The 21,659-nt window shown below is 39.5% G+C and overlaps 1 protein-coding gene across 33 annotated transcripts in view; it reads right to left on the bottom strand.

Annotated features, from left to right (window-relative positions):
- PARD3 (par-3 family cell polarity regulator) overlaps positions 1-21,659 on the bottom strand; it is a 612,530-nt gene that overhangs the window by 402,232 nt on the left and 188,639 nt on the right. The window contains exon 1 of one of the 33 annotated variants that reach the window (XM_070501265.1): positions 11,178-11,280. The exons of 31 other annotated variants lie outside the window; for them this stretch is intronic. In XM_070501265.1, coding sequence (XP_070357366.1) covers positions 11,178-11,180 — 3 coding nt within the window. In that variant the 5' untranslated portion in view covers positions 11,181-11,280. Of the gene's footprint in view, positions 1-11,177; positions 11,281-21,659 lie in introns of those variants that run through there. One more of the 33 variants, XM_070501263.1, reaches the window with a different exon arrangement.

Genomic DNA, 21,659 nt, shown 5'->3' with positions numbered 1-21,659 from the left:
TTTGAATGTTTGGCTTGGGTGCAATGTGTATTACCAATGTTATAAAATTTTAAATCACCAAGTCATTTCTGAAATAGTTTTAAAGGTGAAGAAAACCGTATCCTTTGGCAGCATTTTCTTTTTACACTGATATGACTTAACATTAAACAACTGCTCTAGGCAGAATTTCAAACATTCAGAGGTGAAATTCATCCAAGACGCACTTCTTAAAAATCACTAATTAACACAAGTACAGAGAGATACAAACATCAGTTATGCACTTTGACAATGTAATCTAATTTAAAATTTTTCAGTGGCTTTTAAAGTAGTAATAGCATTATTCATTTAAACAGGAAGATAAAAATAGGAAGACTAGACAACAGCAGTTACAGCTGGACACTAAGCTATCAATATTTTACCAAGAAGCTTTGTACAATAGACTTGACATTAACATTTCCAGATTTATGCTCCAGCCATCTGTCCTCAGAATTGTGTGAGTGTGTCATTGTTGTAGGATCTAGCTGGCAAGCACGATTTGTTTACTACTACAAGACAGAATCAAGTTCTGTCCCCTGGAGAACTGCCGATAGGTGGGTTAGGAGGGAGGGAAACCAACTGTGTTCATTCACTTTGCCTTTCCATTCCTGCGGGCTAATCAAGTACGCTTGTTCTCTCATCTCTCCCTCCCAGAGCCCATCTGGACTGGCCGTGAGCAACTCCCACGTCTGCTATCTATGGTTCCTCGTGAGCAGAGGAGTGTTAGTAACCGCCTTCAAAAACTTGCATTTCTTCCTGCTGGAACTATCACTTGCCATCAAAGTCTATCAGAATTCACCCAGCTGCAGTCAGTATTACAAACCTGATGGCGTTCTCCACCACGATGACCGCACTTTCACACTCAACCACTCCTAACAGTAATGTTTCCATTATTGGGAAATGAGAGACCCTTTTAAAAGACTTTAATTCATTGTGATTTTAAAAAACCTTCGCTATGAATTAAAACCTTGTTCATTTTAAAGGAGTCTATACAATACAAAAGAAACCCAGTCCTTCTGATAATTATACAAAAAACTTCAAATCATATTTAAAAGATTTTAAAGAAGTAAAAATTAATGAGGGGCCAGCCCGGTGGCGTAGTAGTTAAGTTCATGTGCTCTGCTTCAGCAGCCCAGGGTTCACAGGTTCGGATCCCAGGCACAGACCTAACACCGCTCAGCAAGCCATAGTGTGGCAGCATCCCACGTAAAATAGAGGAAGACTGGCACAGATGTTAGCTCAGCAACAATCTTCTTCAAGCAAAAAGAGGAATATTAACAACAGATGTTAGCTCAGGGCCAATCTTCCTCACAAAAACAGAAGCAACAATAATCAAAGGAACATTTTATTTTTTAAAAATCTTAGCAATTATTTTCATAAATAACAAAACTGAGGTCTGAGAATAACACAATATGATAATTAATAATATAATAACAGTCATGCAGCTAAGTGGTGGCAGAGTGAGGGGAGTGACTTGCTCTGTTCTTCTCAGATGCAGCCATTTGCAGTTAAAGAAGAGAGACACTGGAGTCAGGCAGACAAGGGCTAAAATCCTGCCCCAGAACTTGCTCACTGTTTGGCTTCAGGCAAATTAACCTCTCTCTGAACTTCAATTCCTTCAACTCTGAAAAGGATGCACTCAAATGTCAATTGCCCAATTCCCTTTCCTATCCTTTTTCCTAATAGTATTGAATATGAAATACTTTAAGTGACACAGACAAGTACATTTATAGCATGCTTTATTATCCCCAAATAAAAATGTTAATAAAACCATTCAAAAACAAGAAATCCTTAGTGTGATTCATAATTAATATTCAAATCTAAACTCATACCACTCTTCACACTACCTAAAAATATATGGAAAACTTTGTAAATGCCTGATAAACAATATTTTATACATAATAATCTAAAGAATAACTATATTTTCCTTCAAAAGAATCATTTGCAGTGCTCTCCTGAGTCAGCAAAGACAATAACACAACATTAGCCAAGTGCAAAATAAGAAAAACTTTATTGCATTAAGGTTTAAACATCAATATATGGAAACTGCAGAGAAATGCAAAATCCTTCTATAGAAGAACAGAGGTTTGGGGAGGAGCTGATCTTACTACTGCAAGAAAATCAACACAAGACAGTTAATTTGGTTTTGATTTTCAAATATTTTTAAATGAGAAAGAAAATGACTCACAAAATAAATCTGGAGTGCTTAAATACTGTTATAAGTGATAGCAATTTTTTTTTCTTTTTTTTTCTGAGGAAGATTAGCCCTGAGCTAACTACTGCCAGTCCTCCTCTTTTTGCTGAGGAAGACTGGCCCTGAGCTAACAGCCGTGCCCATCTTCCTCTACTTTATATGTGGGACGCCTACCACAGCAGGTATGCCAAGCGGTGCTATGTCCGCACCCAGGATCTAGCAAACCCTGGGCCACTGAGAATTGGAACATGCGCACTTAACCACTGTGCCACCAGGCTGGCCCCGATAGTAATTTTTCAAAAGTCAACAACACTAAGTGCTACCAAACCTTTTAGAAAATTTATACTAGAAAAACTGATGAAACTAAAGTCATCCACAGCTGTTTGAATGAGACGAACTGACCACTGGCCAGGCACTTGCTTCCCTTCCTACTCAGACAACCAGAACCAAGAGGTGAGATTACAAATATTTTCCATATCATTATTAAAGACCTTGCTAAAAGAGAAGTAGCAAAACGTGATCCCAATGCCACCAAGAGACCTTTTTACCTCCCTCTAGCAGAGACTAACAGGCTCAGACGAAATTTTCTAAAAATAGGAAAACAAAACACATGTAACTAATCTTATAATATAGAAAGAACCTTCAGTTTTGAATTGCAAATGCTGCTTACTCTCCAAGTTACAGCCAAAATATTCAAAGGTATATTGAAATTTCTCCCTGTTATTTGAGTTATTTGATAAACACGATACAGTAAACTGCTGGTTTACAAGAGCACTTAGCAACATCTTTCCTCAGTGGTGAACGTGGTGGACGAAGGACTATGCAGGGAAAACTAAGACACGAAGGACTGTTTCTGTTTCCACTCAAAACCCCAACAGCTTATTAATTCCCAGATTGCAAGGCAGGCATAGGAACTGATCCCTACAGCTACATGAATGTGAATTACAATTAGCCCTCCCGGTGGCAACGTGGTTCAGTTTAATGTGCTCCACTTCAGTGGCCCAGGTTCAGATCCCAGGTGCAGACCTACACTCCTCATCAAGCCAGGCTGTGGCAGCGACCCACATACAAAATAGAGGAAGTCTGGCACGGATGTCAGCTCAAGGCGAAACTTCCTCAAGCAAAAAGAGGAAGATTGCCAACAGGTGTTAGCTCAGAGCCACTCTTCCTCACAAAAAAATCAAAACAAAACAAAAAAATTTGCACTCCTTTTTAGGCATTAAAATATTCAAATCTGGGATTCTCTGAAAGGTAACAACACAAAAGTAGGTTTTTAATTTTTCATCATAAGGCTCAGTGAGCAAACTGAGTTGCAAAGCTCAGCCTGCCATGTGGACCCTAGGAGTCATGGCTCACTCCTCACCAGTTTAGACTAACGTTTCAATGCTTCAGGAATCCTCATGCTCTTAAAAATTACCGAAAACTCCACAGAGCTCTTGTGGATGTGGGTTATAGCTATTAACATTACCCATTTGAGAAATTAAAACTTAGAACATTTTAAAACACAGCAATAGATAAACATACATTGTCACAAGCACACTGTCAGAGCGATGACACCGCCACACATCATGCAGCTTCTAGAAAAAGGCACTGGACACACTAGAGAGAATGAAAGTGGAAACAACTTCTTAGCATTATTATGAAAATAGTTGTGACCTCAAGAACCCCTAAAAGTGTCCTGAGGTCCCCAGGTGTCCCCAGAACACACCAAGAACCACAGGATGAAAGGATCAAGCGTCTTGTGGCTCATCAGTCATAATGTCACCCTCCTGCATCAATAAATAGCAGGAGTAAAAGTTGACAGAGGAAGCACCTACAGTCCCAGAAATGGCAAAGTTTTTTAAAAAGTATTTTAACTGAGCAAAAGTTTGGCAAAGATTTATATTTAGAATATTAAATTTCCTCTTCTTGAGTGGCTAGAACAATAATAATGATTAACAGAGATGATGGTATTAACAGATCAATGATGATGATGATGATGACGACGACGACGATGACAACATGAGCAACTGACATTAAACGGCACTTCGAGTAGCCAAGATTTGTTTAAGTCCTTTACGGATATAACTCATTTGGTCTTTACAACCCTGTGAGGTAGCATTAAGTGCTATAAATCACCTGCCATAAAACATAAACAGTCACAAGGCTTCCTCTTCAGCATGAGGTAGCAAAACTAGCAATAATTTTAAATGACAAAATCAAAAATCTTACATATTTGGGAAATAAAGCTAACAACGCACCAAAGAATAATAAACCAAAAGAACAGATGGAATTGAAACTTTTGTTGAAGAAAGCAATGATCGATTCAATTAAGAATGTTAACGCCCCTGGTATAATTAAGCCATCAATTCAACTTTCTGGAACAGTGGGTTGTGAATTACTCTCTCGTTCACTGTAGGTATTCACAATTCGACCAACTGGATGTGCATCACTTGAACAAGGTTAGCTATTTAAGTAAACGACAATATATATGTATATATATATATTTAAGTTAGCTAATAGGAAAAATAATACAGGACTCCAGATTTAGTGGGAGAATGCAAACAAATATCATTATGCCGTTATCTGGTAAGCAACTATTTGCCCATACATTACCGAAGCAATGAGAATTTCCACAAAGAAAAAACATTGCCCAAGTTGTGATAAATATGAATGTGTGGAACTAGGAATTACCAGACAAGCAACTATTAACTCAAAATGTCTTCTACCAAGTTTCTGATATCTTGAAAATATTGCTGATGCTCGACACAAGAAAAAGATTTGTTTTACAAACAAAACTAATTGAGATAGGTATTTTCCCAAGCAAGAATGTGATTTGACAAAAGCGATACACGCATACACTTTTCATAAAACGTCATCGGAAAGTGTAACTTTAAACAAGGACTTCTTCAAGAGGAGCTGCGCCACCTCCTGCGGGGACTGGGACATCATGAGGGCATTTGTTTTCCAGTTAGGTCATGCTTGAACATTAATATTTCAGAATAACATTTTTAGTATAAGTTACTTGTATTTACCTTTTATTTTGATAGGTTACTCATTAGCTTATAATATAAAGCATCCTATAAATGCTACATTATAGATCAATATAATACATCCTGTAAGAATTTAGGTACTTAATTTTTCTATCTATTATATTTATAGTTAGGTTATATTTTCTATGAATTTCATCTCAGGATATCAAAAAGAAAAGCTACAAAATATTTGTTATAAAAAGTGGATATTGGATTTAAGGATTAAAAACTACTACTTTAAAGAATAAAAATCATATGTTCTTAATGGTCTCAACTGTGTCAAACCTTCCTAAATTCCTTCCTCAAATTCCCTCTTCCATTAATAGCTATCCCTGCTCTTCTAGGACTCTGAGCTGACCATCATCAGATCAAGACATCTGTCCATAATTCCTTGCGTGTGCTCCCAGCCCATGAACACACAACACAGCAGGAGCCACTAATCAGTGCTCCTACTACAAGAGGGAGCCTGGAAATCCTCAGCATTTTCCAAGAATCAAACACAAATGCAAAATTCAAAGTCATGTGACTCCAAAATAGGGAACTACCCCAGTGAAAAGACGGTATACTATGGCTGAAAGCTCATCGAAAATGGGCACTGAGCCCTTATTCAAGCCACTTATTGTCCTCAAATGAAAAGTGAGAGAGTTAAGCCCAATTAGCTAGGAGAATTTTTTGGGCTTTATTAACTACGGCTCCATGAATAAAGTATTTATGCCAGTGCTACCTTTAGACAGGAAATCACAGAACCAAGACTTGACAGCTCCCTCTCCTCTCCTCTCCTCTCAAGACAAAGACTCTCTTAAGAAAGATGGAGATAAGCCTGCAGGACTTCTGTGACCTTTGGAATAAGAAACATTCTCAAAGATTGTGGGCCACAAATGTCATAAGAGCCAAGTTCCTAGGCAGCCATTTGGAGCCATCAGCCATTCTGGTGTCACTGACGCTAATAATTTTATCCAGAACTGTTTCTACAAGTCTCTTTATACAGGAACATATTCACAAAACAAAAAAGATCACTTAAGTGTATTTTAAAAGAAACAAAGTAAAATTCTGCAAATGCACAAATTCGTAACAGATCAGATTCAACATCCCAGAATATTTATTTTATGAGATCTCATACATGCTCTCCAATAGCCTTAAACTCTTAGGATAAGTAGTAGGTTTTGTGGGGTTTTTCTCAAAATTGGCTTTAAGGTAAAACTTTTATAGGCAGAGAAATGGTTCTGGATCCCATCTTCTACTCATATACACAAAGAACACACTCTCCATGGAATCCCCTGCAATCTGAAATCCCACGCCCCACCCAAGAACGTGTATCTCAAGACCCCCTCACTTAAAGAAACAGTGCTTTTCAACCCCACTGGGCGCTGGTTAAAAACCAGGCATGTGTGTCTTGCCCTGCAGGACCTGAATGAGAAGGCCTGGGATGGGCTTAGGCAGCTTTCTTTTCCACTAAATCAGAATCTGCAAAGAGCAAGCCAGGGCAGGAGCACTGCTTTTTCAAGTTCTGTAGGTGATTTTTACGTGTAGTCTTGGATAAATCAGAACCAGTTTTAAAGATGTTTGACGAGAGAGTAAAAGGTAAGGCCCCCCCAAATCGCAACCCATTCATTTCCATGAGAGTCCTTGAGAAAACACATGACGACAACAGACACTGTGCTTTAAACACACAAACGAGCGTCGGGGCTACAGATCCAAAACCAAGGAATACCGTTTGCTTGCCTCTGGCCTCTCTTCCTCAAACCAATTCAACCCGTCCCTACCAGGAGAGGTGTTCTGCTGATTTGCTTTTCTAACTCTCTCTCATCTGCAGGGTTCCGGTTTGTTTAAGCTTTTAAGAGCTCATAAGAGCCAAATCAGAGACTCTTTAAAAGTGAATTCAAATCCAGTGAAATCACCCATAGACACACGTTGCATTCATTACCGTACATTTTAGGACAAGAAATTTTTGAAGATGACTATCTGACAAGAAGAGGTGGAAGAGACAAAAGCATTTTTTGGACCATATGAAATTAGAGGTAAGCAGATGGCAGCTGCTTTTCATTTCACCCCACCCCACCCCCAATTTCGTGTGTCGCTCCCTGGCTATACTAATCAGAAGTCTATTGAAGGAGATGGCTGTGTGAATTTATTGGACACCAAACAAACCACTACAGAAACAGTCTCCAAAACCCAAAGATAATCCTGTAGGCTGACCAGTGTCAAGATCTGAATACCAAAATGTACGAATTCAAATTTAGACACCTTTATAATAATTCTAGTGACAGTGGAATGTGTCACTGCACAGTTTCTCTGCATCCAATGCATAAAAATGAAAGGGAATCTGGTTTTCAACATCATACTCCCACTAAAACAACTTGCAATCAATTAACGTTGTCAGCAGCAGAACTCAATTTTCTCCCCTGCGTGTGTGGAGGGGAACGTACAGAGCAGATTGATAATTCCCGTTGAGAGTGTGGCTAAGTGTTCCTAGGCAACCTTGCTCCATCATCTTCTCTGACAAAAACAAGGGAAAGACTTTGCACTGCAGGCTGATGGAGCCCTGAATACTAATGACGAGGCAAGGAGGAAGGCTTCATTACTGACTTCGAGGAGAAACACGTAGGAGCAGCTTCTAGCTGTAAATAAATTCTAATTAAAACTTAGCGTGCAGCTCACACAGCTGAACCCACGCCTGCAGATGAGGGTTCTTCAGCAGCTGTCCATTCATGTGAGCTCATTAATATACCTGGATAGTTTAGCAAATGATTCGTGTGTGTTTTCTGGAAATTACTTCGAGGAAAAACCTTCCAAACATGTCCATTTATTTGCTGTGGAATTTGTTTAATCTTCTTAGGAACATTTAGACTGACAACAGTCTTAAATTACTATCTTTGCCCAAGAGACCTTTCCAGTCACATGCACTGAACTATACGACAACCCAGGATCAAAACTAAAAATGTTTCACACAGCTGGCCATGGTGTGGACCCCTGCATGGCTCAGCAGAATGCGCCCGATTCCCCTCACCCCTTTTCCTGCTCTGCCCAAACCCACCACATTATTGCTCTTGTAGGATGAGTATCATATGTCTCGCCTTTCCTGCCTATGAAACAGGAACAAGAAATAACTTTTTCCAGTAAAAACTCCATAGAACTACCAGAAAAATTATATATATATTTTTTTAATTTTTAAATCAAACCTTTATGCTGTTCAGGGATCTAACTCATTTATTTAATGTGCCAATTGATACTAGAATAAGCTTTTTAAAAATGGAACACCTCCTCAGAATACTTCAAATACTATTCAGTCAAAATATCACGGGAAATTTTTTGAAAAATTTTACAAGAAAAAACTGAATCATATTCTGGGCACACTGAAAATTTTCTATTTAGAAGAATTCTACAGAATTTTTTAGAAACAAGCTATAATATTAGTCCCAATATTAAGACAGTAAATCTTCATTTCTTATTTTAAAAATTCTTAAAACATGCCATTTTTCTTTTTCTTTTTTTAAGATTGGCACCTGAGCTAACAACTATTGCCAATCTTCTTTCTTTTTCTGCTTTTCTCTCCCCAAATCCCCCTAGCACATAGTTGTGTATTTTTTATTTTTAGTTGTGGGTCCTTCTAGTTGTGGCACGTGGGATGCCACCTCAGTGTGGCCTGATGAGCGGTGCCATGTCCATGCCCAGGATCCGAACCAGAGAATCCCTGTGCCGCAGGAAGCAGAGTGCGAAATTAACCACTCGGCCACAGGGCTGGCCCCCCATGCCATTTTTCTTAAATCAAATGAGAAGGTATTCCCTTGACAATGAACAATGAAATGATCAAACACCACATTTTAAAACAGCAAGAGCAGCTACATTTTGGCAAGCACTGCACTTGTCATTCCCACGCACGGCCTCATTTAACTCGCAGCTCCGAGGTGAGCTCTGTCAGCCTGTGGAACACGGGAGGAAACGGAGGCTCCAGGTGCTCACATGGCAAGTGCCTGGTGGAGCCGGGATTCAAACCCAGCTTCTGCCTACAGGGCCTGTGCCTTTACCAACTCCACTCACTGCTCTCACTTTTCAAACGCACTCAGTCTCCAAGGCAACACACATTTCCTACGTCTCTATAGTCTTAGTACGAACTGAATTACATACACTAATCAGACTGTGACGTGGAAAAAACCTTTGTTTTACGATCTTTCCGGATCAGTTCAGGCTGAATTTATACTGTTCGTGGGGAGAGGTACTGAGGTAGAGGGCAGAGGGGAGATGCGCTGCACAGATTCAATTTTGAGACATCTGCTTACTCACGAAAGCAAATCACTAAACCACTTTAGCAACATCCTTGCGAGAAACCCTGGCACCTCTAAGCATCCTCCGGAATGAGGGAGAGCGCCCCAGGCCGTGCCGGGGGCGGCCTTCCCACCACGTACCCTGGACGACCTTGGTTTCCTCACCTGTGAAACAGGGGCTCCACTTGCAAGGTTTTGTAAAGATTAAATGAAAAAAACACATGCAAAGAGGTCAGTTCACTGCCAGGCAGTAGGCACTAAATAAATAATAGCTACCATTTTCACAGAAGAAAATAACTTTAAATCTCCCAATTAAACATTCTGGATAGAATCTCAAAAAGCGCTTAAATACATTTGCTAAAAATTGTAAAGTGAGATTTCTTTTTTAAAGGTTGTATCTATTCCCCCACCCTTTTTAGTCATCCTGGCTGTTATCCTTAAAACCTATTCCAAAAACTGGGTCTCCCCCATATTTAAATTCTTGAAGCTTTATATCAGGATCAAGCCCGGACATATACAGATTGTCACCATAACTCAAAGAGTAAACAAAGATTCCAGTCCTAGAGCCACTTCCACTTCCAGACACAGAACACAACATGCTCAGGACAGGCTCCAGAGATCCAGGACAGTGAATTCAGCTGCCAATCAAATGAAACGTACTGTTTGAATGCAAACAAAATTGGATGTTATCAAGGAGGGTGACATGATTATTCACTGGCTCATACGGTGACTCCTTCACCTCTCCTTGAATGACTTCAGTGGTCTAACACATTTATTGTTTAATTTTTTTAAAAAAATATGGATTCTAATTTCATTTTTTTTTTTTAAGATTGGCACCTGTGCTAACATCTGTTGCCAATCTTCTTTTTTTTCTCTCTTCTTCTTCCCAAATCCCTCCAGTGCATAGTTGTATATTCTAGCTGTAGGTCCTTCTGGTTGTGCTATGTGGGACGCCACCTCAGCATGGCCGGATGAGTGGCGCCATGTCCTCGCCCAGGATCTGAACCTGTGAAACCCTGGGCCACAGAAGCAGTGTGTGCAAACTTAACCACTGGGCCAGCCCCCATCGTCTGATCTCTAACAGAAAATGCAGAACATGCTTAGGGAGTGAAAGTAATATTCTTCTGTTTCAGTTTCTTTTTTCTCACAAAATATAGGCATCATGTTAAAAATTAGCTTATATACTTAAGCTCATAATAAATATTCAACATCAAATATTTCTTGATTTAAATTCCTTTCAAAAACCTAATAATTTTACATTTCTTAAATATAGCATCTTTAAATATAAATTAACATTTGGGATTCTTGGGGGAAAAGGTTCTGGAATTTTTTTTTTAGATTAAAAAAAAACGCCATTGCACTAAGTTTGAGAATTTCAGAAGTGGAAGAAATACTATTTTAACTCAACCTCTAGTTTTAAATGTGGTGACACTGAGGCCTCGAAGGACACATCAATTTGCCCGATTTTACACATTGTGCTTTAACAGCAAATCTAGAACCAAAATCCAGGTCTCTGAGAAACCAGGACTTGCTCTCTCCTGGTGGACCTCATGAAAACAGATCGTGGGAAAGAACCAGACATGCAGGGACCCATACGAGGCGGAGTGGAAAGAAGGGAGTTCACTGGTTATGGGTGAGAAATAGAATTTCACAATAACGATATTATGGGCAATCCCTCAAGGACCTAAAGATTACCATTCAGCGTGCTTGACAACCGAGACACGCGTGAGCTGATTCACTGGCTAACCAGGAGGCATTCTTCGCAACACAGCAAGCTGCTTTCACATTAGCGCCACAACTAAAAGAATATAAAGAATAGAAAGCTGATATTAACTATTTAAAAATTTACACCAAGAACCAAGGAATTCCCCAGTAGAAATATAAAGACTTGCTGGAAGTTTCATTATGTGAATTTATTGGCAATTCAGTTGTCTTAAAAGTTGTGCTATAAAACTTATTGTCCTTTGCTGTTCCAAATCACATTGGAAAGAAATAATAACTTTCTTAAGAGTGTTTCTGGAATTTTCTTCTATTCTCTAAAGCCAAATCTTAGACCCTTCAAGAAATAGTGAGTTGGCATTTTGCCCACTGTTCTCTAGGCAATTTTTAGTTCCATTAAATTAGAATAAGAGGGGAAAATCGCATCGAGAAGTATTCTAGCATCAAGCTGCTTGCACTTCCTCCGAAGACTTTGGAAATACTGCGGAAATTAGAAGCAGTACAGAAATCTAACGTTATGGTTACTGGTTAGAAATGACTTGTGAGGGCAAATATGCTCTCCAATATCCTCTTGTTTAAATGAACAAAGTGATTATTCTAATACATATGCACGTATACATGAAGCGTAGTCACAAAATCTTAACCATTATAAACGGATTGGTGCAGCTCACAACAAAGGAATTGAGTGCACTGAAGCAACCCCACTGCTAATCTGTTGTGTTACACACTACGCGTGACAGACACTGAGAGGTGCTTACACCAGCATCCATTCTCCTCTTCCCCCTTAACAAGAAAACCCTGATTTTCAGGTGAGCAGTCATGTGCTTAAGGTGCCACAAGCTATTTTCACAATAGCCCTATAATGAGAGCATGATAAGAGCAGGAATGCTATTTGGTACTTCACAAAACCTCCTAAAAGCACACCAGGTGCCCTTCTTCTTGTCTCCTTTCTGCTGCCTGGCATATGAACCTGATGGTTGGAGCTCACGCAGCCACCCTGGACCATCAGGTAATATGCTAAGGCTGACGCCGAAGTGAGAAGCCATCTGGGCCTCTGACACTGGGGCCATGACACATACCAGCCCTGGACTGCCGACTGCTTGACTTGTTTTACATAAGAGAGAAATGAACTTTCAGCATGTTTAAGCCGCTGTTGTTATTATTTTGGTGATTTGGGGTTATATAGTGCCATACTTAACCCTAACTAATAAAGGAAAAGACTTACCAAATAGTATTTACCAAGTATTTAATAAATACAATTATGAAAAGATATAGAGATCTCAGTTTTTGTTTTAATGCTACGAAATTCAAATCAACTTTAAGCATATGCCAGTAAAACAACAAAACACTGAAAGGAAAAAACAAAGCTGTCCTCATAAAACAGACATCCAAAGTGTCCTTTCTCAAAAGGAGACGGTCAAGAAAGCCGCCGCTCTAAGTGACAGGACTGCACACACACACGCTCCCTGCTTTTGCTGTTATCTTGTGAATGACACTGCTACTCCAATCACTCCAGGAACAGTTCCTATCATTCAGAATCCCTGCGTCTTTCCCTCTGCCTTCTTGAATTTTCCATCAGTTAATCGGTCCAGCCTTGTAAATGGAGGAAATGAAGCTCAATCAATCTGCTTTTAGACAGAGTTAAGAAACAGACATTAAAAAACACAATTAGGAAATCTTATCTTCCAGAGGTCACTGCACAGATGAAATATGAGAATATATGTGAAGCCACTTTGCAAACACTGAAGTACAATTCAAATGATCTTAGTATTGATTCTACGTTAAAATAATCAAGAAAGGAAAACAACATTTTCCCCATCGGAGGAGAACATGCTTTGCATCTTCCTATCACTTTAGTTCTCCAAAAGTTTCTGCAAAATTGGTGTTTTTAAAAAAAAAAAAATCAATGTAAATTAGGGACCAATTTTAGTTTCTTCATCTCCACCTGTTTAATTCATATCCATAATGCTACCATTTCTAGATATTTTATTTATTAGAGCCTTTGGTATACATAAAACCATAGACTACGACAAATTCTTAGTATCACTCAGGTTATAAAACCCCTGCTTGATACACAAATTTAAAGATACGAAGATGCCTGGCATGCTCTACTGATTTTCCAAGCTATTACTTCTTCTAGGTCCAAAGCAGACAGGCAATTGTTGATGTGAGACTCTAAGTCAAAGGGGCAACCCATCATTATTGCTTCAGAGACTGAAATCTTACCCTCCTCTTTGTCCTTGCAGACATAATCTCCCTTTCTGCTTCCTAAAATAAAGAGTGAACCACTGAGGCTGTCTCAGAATAATCTCATGCAAAGGTTTTTTCATGTAGTAAAGGAGGAAAGAGCTTTGTGCTTGGAGTAAAGACCCATGGGGTTCAATTCCATTTCAACCACTTACTATCTGTAACACATTTAGTAAGACACCGCAACTTCTCTAAGTTTAAGCCTAAACCTGTGTAAAAGAGGGACACGATCTATGGTAAGGTGCATTCAGATGCCAGCGCCCAGGCCCCACTTCATTTCTTCTCAAGTAGCTGTGTTCAGCACCTTGAGGAAGAAAGCTACATGGTGGCCAACTCATCAAAAAGTCGAGTATTCAATAACTCACAGGAAAACTAATGTCATCGGCTCAATGAATTTTCACGTGTGTCTCCACAATATTATGTCTACTTTTTCTTTATTTTCTCAGCTGAGAGACACATCTTTTTTGAAAATTCCCTTTACTGCAGTAGAAATTTTTGGTCTGCCCAAACAATAATGCTATCTAGTGATAGGTGGGTAATTAAGCTGACAATATAAATAATAGTATTCTTAGATTATCACTTAATATTTTTTCACCATATGGAGTAAAAAACTTCAGGTTAATTGTACTTCAAGATCATATCTAATTCATATAATAATCAACCGTCATTTTATTACCAAGCGCCTCAGACGGTCACGTGGGCGCCAGGTTTTTCCCTCCCTTATCTCATGGACTTGATTTCTTCTCTGATACGATAGTTAGCTTTTTGCGAAATCTATTTCACCTTTTGCTGTTACGCTAAACTTGCCTGTTTGACCCTGTTGCTTCGTTCTCACTCACACTCATAAAAACCAAAAGGTACCCCACTCACTATTATCTGTAGATTTCATTAATATACTGGTTAGCTAATTCTTTCAGATCATTAAAAAATATATATACACATAATCCTGTGGTTCTCTTCAATTTGATATGTTTTCAATAATCATTATCTCCTTGGATAGCTTATTACACACTTACCGTTTCTTTATCCAATTCAGTTAATTTGGTATGCAAGATTTCAAAAGCACTGCTTTCTCAAAATCGTGATATTTAACATCTATAGCCTTTCTTTAATCAAGTAATTCTATAAAGCTATCAAGGAAAACAATCAGGTTTTTGTATGATGATTACTACTTTAAAGTCTTTGGTCCTATTATCTCATAGATGTTTACACATTCTTGTTAATGTTATTTCATCAGTCTATTAGGAATTGAAATTAAACTAACTGGATGCTAATTTTTCTTTTAAAAACAACCTATTAAATTTCCCCTGCTAATTCTTTATTATTTCTAGTGCTAAGGCCCACCACTTTCTCTAGTATCTTTTTTTTGGCAAAACTCTGAAAGCCTGTAGACAGCACCGACTCTAGGGGAAGTGAGAGAAGATGGTCATGGCCCGTGGGTGTGATTTCAGGTTAGTGAGCCACAGACTTCCTCTCGTTCAAACTGCTCTGCCTTCACTGCTCACAGTCCTGAAGGTTTTTTTGCCTTTTGTGAAATCCCATAACATCACAGTTTACGTAATTTTTTAAGAGGTGCGAAATAGTTTGTTGTTTGCATAAAATGAGAGAGGGGTGCTTGTATTTGCTCACTTAAGCCTAAACTAACTCTAGGACAGACAGACAGATAGAAACACACACACACAGACACATACAAAATATCGAGTGCCTCCAAGGAAGGAACTGAACGGCTCAGAGACTGTGGTGTTACTTACACCTCTCGAATTTTGAGCCATGTGAATACATCTCTTATTCACAACATGCAAGTTTTCATTCCAGACATAGAGAATCAGAATCCTTGACAAGATGTTTATCTGAATTTTTTTAAGAAACTATCTTCCCTAAAATCCTATGATATTCAAATATCCATGAGAAGAAAACAGATTAGTAACATCAAGTTATAATTACCACTTTAATGCAGATTAGTTTTCAGCCCCAACTGAAAGATACAGAAATAGGACACCTGGAAATAAAGATATGGAAAATAAGATAGAAAGAACTGAGAATACAAGAAGTAACCCCTATGGAAACCTGATCCTTTACTTTGCAGTAATTACTTGATTAAAGGAAGTCAGCATCAAGGACTTGGAAAAGCACCAAGATGCAATTTAGCTTGAGGAGCAGGAGTGGACGTCAGCCCATTTCCGTCAGACCTCGGGTCTCTCCTTGGGCTGATCCTAAACGAAAACCACTTCCTTGGCTTCCAGAATTACATAGCTGCACAGACCCCTTAACGTAAGGGAGGGAGGGGGGAAGGAAGCAGGGAAATGAGGAGACAACTCTGAAGACGTATGACTCAGTACATGGGCATCTGTGTTTTCTGTACAGAAAAATTGACAAATCCATGTGCAAGTGTAACCCAGGCATTTTAAAATGAATTTTTGTATTATTATTATAATGATCTTCACCTTGGAAAAATGGAATGAATTTTGCTCCCAGAGTGAAATACTACCATTAAAAAGCAGGCAAGTGTTATCTCAAGGACAAAGGAGAATAATCGTCGTTTTGGCAGAGGAATTCATGTGTCATGGCCTAGATTCCTTTGAAACTTGCCAAAGGAAAGACAGGTTATATATAATAATCACTGTAGTGTTGGTGGTAATGTTCTGTTCCATACATAAAGATATTTAGAGTGGCAGGAACAAATCGTTTTATTTATACCTCCTGTATGCTAATACTTCCCTATGTTCTGAGAGGAGTTTTATGCAAATGCTATGTAAAACCATGATTAGTTAGAAGTATAAGGATTTTATCACTGACCAATAAAAGTAATCATTTTACAAATCAGTGTGAATCAGCGCCCTGAGATTATTTCCATCGGCACTCTCACATCAGCTCTGTGGGTGCGCCACTGGTACCTTCCAACAGGACTCCATGTACTCGGTTTAATGCTCTGCTGTTGTAGTCTCAAAATTCTTAACCACCTTTGAACAAGTGACTCACATTTTCATGCTGCACTGGGACTTGCAAACTGTGAGACCAGTCCTGGCCCTGCCCCTCCAGGTGTGGTCTGAGAACCAGCAGCGTCAGTGTCACCTGGAGAACACGTCAGATGCAGCACCTCAGGCTCCATGTAAGACCTGAACTGAAATCTGCGTCTTAACAAGATCCCCACAACATTAATATGCGTGTGAAAGTCTGAGAAGTGCTGCTCCACTGGAAATAATTCCACATTAAAATACAAAGCACCTTCAAAACTACCACGCTGTGCAGGATACATGACAAATGGTTCAAAAATTAAGCAACCTCTGAGGTTAGACAGTAACTGATGAAGTATTTTGTTTTAGAGAAACCAGTATAGAAAGTTTGGCTACACAGAGCTGGTCTATCTTTCCCTTAAATTCATTTAACAAGGGTTTCAAATCGCTTAAGAAACAATGTAGTACCGTTAAAGGCTGTGCCCGCCCCCACAGTCCACATGTTGAAGCCCTCAGTTCCAGTCCTTCAGATGCGGCTCTACTTAGAGAAAGGGTCTTACGGGGGTAATTCAGTTAACATAGGTGATTAGGGGGACCTTAGTCCAATATGACTAGTGTCCTTATAAGAAGAGGCGATTAGGACACAGACACAGAGGGAAGGCCATGCGAAGACACAGGGAGACGACGGCCATCTGCAAGGCAAGGAGAGAGGCCTCAGAAGGAACCAGCCCCGCCAACACCTAGATCTCAGGCTTCTAGCCTCCAGAACTGCAAGCCGACAAATTTCTGTTCTACTATGAGGTCAACCAGTCTATGATACTTTGTTGTGGTCACCTTAGCAAACTAATACAACTACATTTCAGAAAGAACCGAAGCATATCAAAATACAGCTTCTTCCTCTGTCTGACAACATCCATGAACTGACTGTTTCTTGTCAACCTTCACTTCACAATTCCATTAAGAGGGAAATAGTATCAAGTGTTGCTTTTTAAAAATTCTCCAACTGGCCTGCCAGAATACCCAAATGATTCCACGTACAGGAGTAATACATATCAGTAATATACAGTATATTTTCATAATTCCTTTGGCTAAACACACTAGAATTTGCAAGAGCAAGGAATTAGGAGAATGACGTGGCAGTCATCTTACAATGGCCCAATACTGACCTCTATTCCTGCTGCTTATACAAAGATTGTGAACAGCACCGAACCAGACTCATTTCATACACTTACAAAATGTATGACTATACTTATGAAATTTCATAAACTTACTTTTCCATGAAAAGCCAATGGCCATTGTCACTTCGGGCTTTACTAACATGGATGTAATTATACCTTATATGAAAAATGACCTCAGCAGAGGGGATCCTTCTCAAGTCTCCGTCAGTCTCATTCACTCAGATGGGCAGTGGGTAACATGAGCCAGAGGGGTTCATAGCTCATGGCAATTGGGGCTATCCATCAACCACTCTTCAGATCTAATTCAAAATTAGCGCTAAAGGAGAAACAAGGCTCAGAATGTCCACTCAAAGAGCCTTGGAAGTTGTGACAAATCAAATGCGACTTTACATCTATTTTCTTTTCAGAACACACCAGGTGTCACCTGGGTGACTTCTCTCTTTGTCATGCCTTGGTTTCCAATTTTCCCCTTGGGGGGAAAAAAGAAAGAAAAAACACAAACATTTATTTGAAAATTGAGATACTAAATAACCCATAGTTGACATTTTCACTTATTCATAGTACAATACTGCTACTTATAATTCTAAAATTGGGGGGTGGGGCTGTGGTAGTTGGAAATCCAGATGAAGAAGAGCAAGGAAACACCAGCTTTGATTTTTCTGGTAGCCAAAGGAGAGGTCACCATCAACGGCACTGCTAAGGACCCCTGTCCAGCAAGGACCAAGATCGAACACCAGTGCTGGTTTGCAAACAGAATCATTGCTAAAATGGTTCCTAAAAGCAGAAACTGTAGACGGGAATATCCACAGAGACCAGATGTGCCCCTAAGGGCTTCTGCTATGGAAATCCTGACTCTCCTTATAAACCCTGTGTCTAGGAGTAGCTGGGTTGCGAGAAGATGGTTCAGGCAAAGTGTCCAGATGCCTGAAAAATCTCTTTCTGTCATTACTGTGGTCATTTATTAAATCTCCCACCCTTCCTCCGTCTGCTGCTGTAGCCCTAATTGACACCTGAAACTACTGCTTCTGGCCCAGAGATTGGTCTGCACTGACAGGACAGCTGCAAAACAGAGACAGGAAGGAGCAGGAGAAAATAAGCCCCACACACCACTCTGTCCTAACCCAGAGGCGCCCCAGCCCCAGTCGTGAGGACAAGCTTGTCCCCAGGCTCCCTACCACACTCTATATCTTTCACCACCTCCAGTAATGGGACACCTACTTTTGAGCCTAAACCTTTTTCCAAAGAATAAATAAATCTTACTTTATTCTCTATGTGTGCCCAATGGTTCTCTACTACCTAGCATTCAGAAAGTGTCTGTAATTAATAAATGTGTTTTTTCTGGCTTTTTATTAAATATAAATGGGAGGCATAGGAGAAGGAGACACAGAAAAAGTGGCGTAAATGTCTTTACTCATTCATTCATTCTCTCACCCAACCAACATTTGAGTGCCCACCATACGTCAAACACCATTCTACGCAAAGGGGATACAGCCAAAGATGCTACTCTCACGAGCTCATGCAACACTAATAAGGTGGTATCAGATAGTAAAGTAAGAATTAAAATAGGAGGATGTGATGGAGAATGACTTGTTGATCAGGAAAGAGGTCTCTGAGTGTCAAGAATGAAGACAAGCCCCAAGACCAGGAGGAGCCCATTGTTCTAAAATTGGGGGAATAGAATTCCCAGCAGGAAGACAAACAAATGCAGGGCCCTAATCTAGAAACAGACATGGTAGGCTCCAGGAGCAAACCGAAATCCCGTGTGGCTAAAGTGTAGGTGGGTAAGGTACTGGCTGCTGGTGCAAGCTAAGCTGAGGGAGTTTAGGCCAGGCTAAGGAGTCTCTGAACTCTGTTACCAAGCTTAAAACCTGAACATGCCTGCTTCAGAGACAAGACGATATAATCACAATACAGTCAGGATTACAGGAAATTGTACCCTACACTACAGCGGGCCTAAGTAAGATGGAGTGGATGGTATCAGCCCCCAGAGAAGCCATAGGGTCACTGCGCCAAGGGAAAGACTAGCGATGATTTGGGACATGTACGGACAAGATTTACAACATATTCCAGTAAGCGACATCATTCTACGGTTCTTCACTCCCAGATTCCAAATGTTCTCTCCCTAACCTTTAGTCCTACCTCAGACCCAACCTTTAAGAACTCCAAAGTACCCGACAAGTTAGGAGCAAACTGCTTATCCTTAATTCAAGGCTCTCCACAATACAGGCCCAATTTATTTTTCTTGATTCATAATGCACTGCTCCCACTGAAGCATTACATGCTATCTGTTCACAATACTAACAATTTGCCTGTATTCTATCACCTGCCTGTAATAGAGTAGACACAACAAACGTCACGACAACAGGAGGTAAAACCTCCTTACTTTGAATCACCTGGGACACTAATTTTCTCTCTCTGGGTCACAATTAACACAAGGATACAAGTTAGAACACAGATTGAGTAACTGACATATACAATATAATATTAGGATGCCTTCTATGCCACTAGCCTTCTATTAGCATGATCCCTAAAGCAACCAGTAGAGAACCTTCAAGTAGAGCCTGCTATGAAAGCTACTATGTTCTGGGAAACACATAAGCAATTTCACTCACATAATTTCATTTAACTCTCTCCATTCAATAACATAGGTATAATAAGACATATTTTGCAAATAAAGAACTAAAGAGAGGAAACAACGAGTCCAAAGAGACACAAAAGAGGCAGTCAACAAAATCAGACCGGCCTAGGATCTTGGGATTCTGCTTCTCGCTGCTTCCCATTCCACACTCACTCAATAAATGGTTACTGAATACCTACCCTGAGCCAGACACTGCTCAGATCCTATAGATGCAAAAGAGAGTAAAATGAAAGGCAAAGAGAAGCTGCATCCTATTGTAACTTTTTAAAGGAAATAGGCAGTGAGAAAGACACAAGTACATTATTAATGTGGGTTTGAGGCAAAAATGCTATGTGGTAGAAAGTAGGGGTTGAGAGATAAAAAAAAGAGCTGTAAAGGAGGGAAACAATGGATGGGAAAACTAATGTCTACATAATAGTAGTTCACAGTATGGGCGATCAAATTAGAATAAATTCTGAACTTGCTTGAAAATAAAACATTACATATACATATATGTATGTAATGTTTACATATATCCATGCGTGTACACTTAAAGTTTTTTTAAATCCAAAAAATAGTTCTCAATTGAGCACTACTTTGTACCGAGAATATAAAATAAATAAAGCATACTAATAGTCACCATAGAGTTAATGCACATTTTTATGACATAGAATGTGTAGCATTTGTAACACTTACTTAGACTAACTAGTGTGCGCGGACACACACACACCTTCCAGCACTGGAACCTATAAATCACTGACTACCTCAGAGCTATTAGAAAACATTAATTCAATTTCTCAAGCTAAATTACATTTCACAATTTCCATCAATGGACTTGAATAGGACCTTGAGATGATTAATGTTTTATCAGCGATTACCCAGACAGGGGAACAGAGAGCCTGCCATTTCGAATTTAGAATGTTAGTTCAGTACCATGAGGAAGTGAAGACCTGAGCCGTCATTGGCATGAGCATTATTATTTAAATTTAGTAAAAAACTTGGAAAAATTTAACTTATTTAGGAATTCATTTCTGTCATTTAAGACTCGATACTGTTTTCTTGCTAGAAGCGAAGAGACTGGAGATTTTGAGAAGTCTTAGAAAGCTCACGGCTAAAAAGGATGGACAAGTCTTATATGATCTGGGTTCCAGAAAGAAATATTGGGGCATGGTTTTACAAGCTTCTGCTACTCAGCTGTTTGAAGCTAACCCATTTTTCACGGATTTACATTTATTACGGCCTACAATTATTACTTACGCCTCTTCCCAAGCACTCAGACTATAGCTTCCTCTTCCCCCTCAAAGAGAGCAAAGGCAAGGTTTATTACTTTGTCAATCGTATGCCCTAAGGACAATACAGAGCACAGGGAACGCCTTCTGTTAGTAAAGACCTGTTCAGAGCGCGCTATTTGAAGGACCTAGTGCGTGTGCAATCAATTTGGAAAACTGTGTCTGAAATGACC

Source organism: Equus asinus, chromosome 29 (assembly GCF_041296235.1).
Source record: "Equus asinus isolate D_3611 breed Donkey chromosome 29, EquAss-T2T_v2, whole genome shotgun sequence".
Lineage (NCBI taxonomy): Eukaryota > Metazoa > Chordata > Mammalia > Perissodactyla > Equidae > Equus > Equus asinus.
This window is presented reverse-complemented; position numbering and strand designations above follow the sequence as displayed.